The sequence below is a fragment of the Muntiacus reevesi genome, chromosome 13, assembly GCF_963930625.1.
Source record: "Muntiacus reevesi chromosome 13, mMunRee1.1, whole genome shotgun sequence".
Classification (NCBI taxonomy): Eukaryota; Metazoa; Chordata; class Mammalia; order Artiodactyla; family Cervidae; genus Muntiacus; species Muntiacus reevesi.
This window is the reverse complement of record NC_089261.1, coordinates 32,038,559-32,045,801: the sequence shown is the minus strand read 5'-3', so window position 1 is coordinate 32,045,801 and position 7,243 is coordinate 32,038,559. Positions and strand designations below refer to the sequence as shown.

Here is a 7,243-nt window from a genome sequence, read left to right as displayed (position 1 = left end):
CAGGTGGGGAAAAAAATCCCCCAAATGACCTAGAGTTTGGGAGACTTCAGGTTCACCACTGCCAAACAAAACAAAACTAAACAAAAATCCAGCCTCCCCCAATACAAAAAACAAAACCTAACAAAGAACAAAAAATCAAATAGCAAAACCACAAAAAGTCTTCTAATATAAAATAATCTGAGTATCCGAGTACCCAGAAGGGTAATAAGTTCTGAACTGTAACTTAAAGATATTCTTCAGGGTATATGATAAAAAAAAAAGTCAACTCCCCCCCCCCCCATGTGTCTATACTGTGCTATGTTTTTGAGATATAAAGATGAATTAAACAACATTCACATTTTACAATAATTTTAACTATCAATCACCTATCAAGCTCATATAATTCTCATAGGGAGCCAAAACAGCTTTATATGTCAGCAAAAATTAGAGGTGAGTTTCATAATTCAGAACTTTATGGTATATGTGAAAGACAAACTTATAAACCCTTTAATTATGGGAGGTATGAGTGAGTTAGAGTACTTACAAGTACCTTGTTGGTAAGAGAAAAAGGAAAAATAGATATCTTTCTTAGCTGTGTCACCTCACACTGGTCAAAATGGCCACCATCAAAATATCTACAAATAATAAATTCTGGAGAGGGTGTGGAGAGAAAGGATACCTCTTACACTTTTGGTAGAAATGCAAATTGGTGTACCCACTATGGAGAACAGTGTGGAGATGCCTTAAAAAACTGAAAACAGAGCTACCATATGATCCAGCAATTCCACTGATGAACATATTTCCAGAAAAGATGAAAACTTTAATTTAAAAATATATACACAACTCAATGTTTATAGCAGCACTGTTCACAACAGCCAAGGCATGGAAACAACATAAACATCTATCAACAGAGGAATGGATAAAGAAGGTGTGGTGCATATATACAATGGAATATTACTCAGCTATTAAAAAGAATGAGATAATGCCATTTGCAGCAATATGGATGGACATAGTCAATCCTAAGGGAAAGCAGTCCTGAATATTCATTGGAAGGACTGATGCTGAAGCTGAAACTCTGATACTTGGACCACCTGATGTGAAGAACTGATTCATAGGAAAAGACCTCAATGCTGGGAAAGATTGAAGGCAGGAGAAGGCAACAACAGAGGATGAGATGGTTGGATGGCATCACCAACTCGATGGACATGAGTTTGAGCAAGCTCTGAGGGTTGGTGATGGACAGGGAAGCCTGGCATGCTGCAGTCCACGGGGTGGCAGAGTCACATGACCGAGCAACCGAACTGAACTGGATGGACATAGAGATTATCAAATTAAGTGAAGTAAGTCAGACACAGAAAAACAAATATTATATAATGTCACGTATATGTGTAATCTAAAAAATGATACAAATGAACTTAATTACAAAACAAAAACAGACTCACAGACATAGAAAACAAACTATGGTTATGGTTATCAGAGGTGGGGAAGGGATAAACTCGACATATACATACTATTATACATAAATTAGATAATTAATAAGAACCTATTGTATAGCACAGGCAACTCTATCCAATACTCTGTAATGACCTGTATGGGAAAAGAAGCAAAAAAGAATGAATATATGACTGATTTACTTTGCCGTACACCTGAAACTAACACAATGTTGTAAATCAACTATACTCCAATACAATTTTTTTAAAGAAGAAAGGCACATAAAAAAGAAAAAATAGCTAGTGTCTTGGAAGACTCTATGAGGTTCTCGAGAAAACCATGTGGAATGCTGTATTTGTGACTTATATCTGTAATATGTAGTAAGTTGGGGTCAGGCTTGCAGCCTGCTGTCTCCACACAAGAAACAATTCTCACCTTCCTCTCCAATTCATTTCCAGTGATTTGTTTCACTGGATCTTGCTGCAAAATATCCATTTGGAAGTTGGGATTTTTGTTCGTTCTCATGAGATCTTGTCAAGATGAATTGTGTTAGAGATTTTATTATTAAAGAAAGAGTCAGTTTGCAGAATCTGAAGTAAAAATAGATGTGGCCACTAACTGGAGATGATTCACATATGAAAATTAAGTGTTTGAACCAAAAATAATAATACAATGCCCAGTTATTATTATTTTTTGCTAAAAATACCACTTAAACAGAATGGTTTTAAGCATTTCACTTTTTTCTCCCCCAAACCTTCATAAAATTAAATGAATACCTGTTTTTTAAAAATAACTTTTCTCTCTTCCTCTCAAGGTAGAAGACAATATTCTTTATTTTGTAAGAACTTAGTACTTTGAAATCCTTTAAATATCAAGGTATACGTCACAGATTCAAAAGAATTTAGAGTTCAGGTGTGATAGGAATCACCAAGAGCACTTGTAAAAAGTGAAAATTCATACTTTCCAGCCCCAGAGATAGTAATCCATTAGGCCGTTGTAGGAAACCCAAGAGTATGCATTTTTTCAACATGCAGAAAATGGAGGTGATCTGGTTTAAGCAGCTTAGTATTTTGCAGCTCCTCAAAAGAGAACATTAAAGAAAGGGGATGGACTCAAAGAGTAGCTAAGGACTCTTTTTAATTACACTATTAATTTAAAACAGTGAATTTCTGGAGCAGGATACATCACACACTTAAATATAGTAATTCCAAATGTTAGTCATTTTTGCTTTTGTTGTTATTTTGAATACACACATATGCTTTCTTTCACTAGGGAAAATAAATGAGAACAAATTATAATTGTTTGAGATCAAGAAAAATTGTTCAAAAATGGCTAGAACATGAAAGAAATCAGATTCGAAGGGTACATTATATATGATTCCATTTATATGAAATTTTAGAATAGGCAAAAAGTAATCTAGAATGACAGAAAACAGATCATTCGTGGCCTGGAACATAAGGTTAGGTGTGATAAGAATCACTCTGCTCCAAAGAGGCAGAGGGAACTTTTGGGGTCGCTGGAAATGTTCTGTGTGTAGTGCGCAGTGGTTTTTATATGAGTGTGTATTTGCTAAAGCTCATATAGCACCGGTCACTTAAAATGGGAGAATTTTATTGGATGCAAAGTATACCTCATTAAAGTTAATAAATAGACTGCAAGATATTTGTGTGTGTGTGTGCTTTTTTAATGACGCCAAATTCCTGAAACAACTATGTTAGGTAGCTCACAAGATCTCAAGCAGGACCATGGAATTAGGCTTAGATCCTACTGCAGGGGGGCCATGAAAGTGAGTTTCTGGCATCCACCTTTAGGAGGTGGGATTCCCAAGATGGAAATTTCCCAACTGTCTTGATTTTTGCTGCTTTTATTTGTGTGTACCTGTCTGTGTGTATTCTTGTTCTGAAATTTTAACCAGTACCAAAAAGGATAAAGAGGAAAATAACATTCCTTCAACACTCTCTTTGCCTAGTTTTAATTACTTCAATATTTAGACATACGCTTCTGAACTATTTTGCTGTTGATTCTTTAACACATATTAATGAACACGTAGAAAATTCATCGCCATAAAAAGTAGAGGACTACAGGTAATGCTTAAGGTTACCTTGACCCAGTGTTGCAATTTTGATCTTATTTATCCTCACTAGAAGCAAACCTTATGAGTTTGGTGTACATGTTTTTCTAACATGTTGCATACATATGAATTTATAGAAAATGTACATATTACTTTGATTTTTACAATTTTTTAAAAAATGGTATCACAATACCATGTACATGGTTCTACAACTCATCCTTTTACTGAGTGTGTTTTTCAGAAGCTCTCCCAATATTGATACACACAAGGCTAAGAGGTAGCAACTCTATCAGTACAAATAAATCAGTATAACGGGGCTAAAAGAAGATTTGGTAGCTCAGAGGAAATGCTGTATTTATTCATTCTTGAACACTTGTTAGGGATTTTTAGTAATCAGGCATTTTTGTTGTGATAGCAGAAAATTCTTACTCTGGATGCCAGTCTCACTGGGAATAAGTGCTGCCTCTCTGCACAAAGAGACAGAAAGCAAAGACAAAGTTAATGCAAACACAAGAATCTGACCATACTAAGCCCCAAACTTCAAAAGACACGGGCGTTAACTTCCTAAGGTAAGCAAAGAAAGTGGAGATCTACAATTGCCCATTTAGACCAGTCTCTACCTAAAAAGGTGCTGGTTTGGTAAGCATTTTGAAAAAGCTTCTTTCCTCTAACTTTTACTAACACTACTCTCACTAACGCTATAAGCACTGCCTGGTAGCAGAAACTATACAGTGGTAATGAGATTTTTTTTTTCTTTCAGTTTTCCTCTGCAACTGCTTTACTTCACATTTAAAATTTTGCATACAAATTTGCAATCTCAACTAAAAAATAATTCAATGCCATTAATATAAAAAATTTTAAATATATTTAAATGAGAAAAATAGTTTTGCTTCACATCAATTTATTCAAAGTTATCAGTATAATTAGTGACATTTCAGGTTAAAATTAAATGAAATTTTGGAAGATGTTAATCAAATATTTATTTATATTTGCAATTCAACAATTAGGCAGTGTCATTTTTAATTTGTACTCACAGACAGGTATAAGTAGCTTTTTGTGTCGTGGGGGAGTGGTAAGGGAAGCAATTCTTACAATGTATTCTCCGATCTACAGACACAGACTTTTTCCCTCAAATAAGATGCAATAATAATAGCTGAGAATTATACACTGTTTGCCAAGTGCCAGACAATCATGAAAATATAGATTTTCACTAATTTGAACTTCCTGGTAACCATGTAAGATGGATGCTAGCAATAGCCCCAGTTTACAGATGAAGAATCTGATTCAGAACATTTATCCAAAGTCACACAATTAAGATGAAGCAGAGGTGGGATTGAAACCCACACAGATCAGCTAGGGAGTCACACATATTTTGCCTCTCCAAGTAGCAAAGTAATGTGATATCATCAAGTGGGAGTGGGTGAAACTTACACTGCACTATTCCAGTTTTTTTTTACGCTATTATTTTAAGAGTTTGGGAACCACTGTAATAAACATTGTAATAGCAGTTCCATTTCAGTTTTCCTAAAGACAACTATCATGTTCTATGATTTTCTTTGACCTAGTGTAAACCACCATTTAAAAATTGAAGAAAACCACTGGTTACAAGACGGGTTTTAGAAAAAATATATTTCAGAAAAAAATTAAATTGTACATCTAATGGAGTGTATTGGTTCCTTAAAATTCTCACTGTGATAAGCTAGAACTCTGCTTCAGCAATTCTAGAATTTCTCCACAAGTTACAGTAGTACATACATATATGTGGGTGTATTCATGGGAGTGTGATAAGCTAGAATCTTGCTTCAGCAATTCTAGGTTTTACGCTCAATTTATAGTAGAACATTTATATATGCATGTGTATTTATGGGTGTATACTTGTAAACATATGTATATGTGTTACACACATATTCTCAACAGTGGGAAGTTTTTGTGCTCTAAGGATGGATTTTATCTGGCGATATCAAAGGCGTTTTGAGCTAACTGGGTGGGTGATTGAGAATCGGGCAACATTAATTTGAAGTAAAAATAAGTCTGGGCTGAAAATAATGAAATGGCCTTTTTAACATTCCCTTGCCAACTCTGACATTTACTTTTTCTCACAAAGGCTCCAGATATCTTTGGATCCTAATTCCATCATAATATAAGTCTTCTTCCTGCTCCATCTCCCACGTTTTTATGCCTGTCTTCATGAATGAGGCTCATATTTTGGAAATGCGGACACATACAAAATTCTTTACGTATGAATGCCACAGTGTTTGCTAGATTATGCGCCAGTAAATACATATTGTGGTCAAAGCAGCATCTTCAGATACGATGAGGTCAAGTCCTACCTTCATAAACAGTTCATTAGAAGAACTTCTCATTTTTACGCTTGGCTGAAAGCTGGTTTTCCTTCAGTGTCACATTTGTGGGAAAGAAAATCATTTACCCTAATTCAGGACAGATGAAGATCCACTTGGTGTGTGAACCTGAAGCCTGTTCTCAGCACAATCTCTTGTGTCCAGGAGAGAAGTGTTCTCAAGTGCTGCTGCCATCTGCTGGCCTTGTGGTTGTCAAATTTTAGAAAAAGCTGTGCATAAGGCTCCAGTCAAGATGATGCAAAATGCAAGCATCATCAGCAGGTAGTTTTTTCGACCCTGAGTAATAAAAAGAATAACTGTCATTAAGAAGACCTGAATCAAATATGTAAAAAGCACAAACTCTCAAGATTTCTGTGGACCTTACTAACCAGCTGGTCTACCTCCTGTATGCTTTTCCATTATCCCTCTGTATGAATCTTCCAGATTCTCAGGTCCTCTGTCATTACCCATTCAATAAATACATGTGCACTCCTACTATCAACCCACATGTTCGGGGATTAAAACGGTAAGGAAAACGTGCCCCTATTCAATGACTCATGTAATGTGGGAGATGGGAATGAGTAACATGCAAACAGCGGTGGCTGTTGTGAATGCCTCACAAAGAAATCTTAAGCAGGCAGATCTAGAGTTGAGTTGAGCTCCTAAGTATCAGTGAATTGGGGGAAGAGGAGGGCAGCAGATATAGATTTTGAGTAGAAGGAATGTGTGTGCAAAGCTCTGTTGTAAGAGAAACATGGTACTTGCCAGGGGCTGAAAGAAGGTCTGAGAGGGTGCAGCAGTGAATTAAGTGAGGCTCGACGAGGCTGGAGGCTATGCATGTGCCTGAGCAGGTGGTGTCTTAGAGACCATGTTATACTTTGGATTTATTTTTCAAGCAATGGGAAGACATGAGAGGAACAGGCAGAGCCAAGTATGTTGAAAAGACAGGCTTGCATTTTGTAAAGCCCACACTTTTGCAGATGATGAACAGATTGGAGGGGGCCAGAATGGATGCAAGGGGACCAATGAGGAGGTGACCGCAGCCCTCCTGGGAACACAGGATGAAGTGCAGATGGAAAGACAGAGACCAATCTAAAGGGCAAGGGAGAAATAGAAACAAAGATTACTCCCCCAGCTACATGTGGGTGCACTGGTCTTAAATTTGGAACCATGGAGGATGCCAGCCAATCTTTATACGAACAAACATATACCACTCTGTGTTCAGTAGAAATACTGTATTTCTCATAAGTTCCATCTCTGAGAGTACAGATAGATCGATTTTAATCTCCCTCCCACAAGATAAACCCTCAAACACTGGAAAACAAGTGTGCTGTATCCCTGAAGCATCTTTTTCCTTGGTCAATATTTTAGCTCCTCTGACAATCTTTCATAGGGAATAATTTCAAGCTCCCACATAGTCCTA

General features: G+C 36.6%; 1 protein-coding gene across 3 annotated transcripts in view; it reads right to left on the bottom strand.

Annotated features, from left to right (window-relative positions):
* Positions 1-392: 392 nt before the first annotated feature.
* Positions 393-7,243, bottom strand: part of TMEM144 (transmembrane protein 144) — a 50,267-nt gene continuing 43,416 nt past the window's right edge. For 2 of the 3 annotated variants that reach the window (XM_065904180.1, XM_065904181.1), the window contains exon 12: positions 3,989-6,117. In XM_065904180.1, coding sequence (XP_065760252.1) covers positions 6,034-6,117 — 84 coding nt within the window. In that variant the 3' untranslated portion in view covers positions 3,989-6,033. Of the gene's footprint in view, positions 3,949-3,988; positions 6,118-7,243 lie in introns of those variants that run through there. The other variant, XR_010658819.1, reaches the window with a different exon arrangement.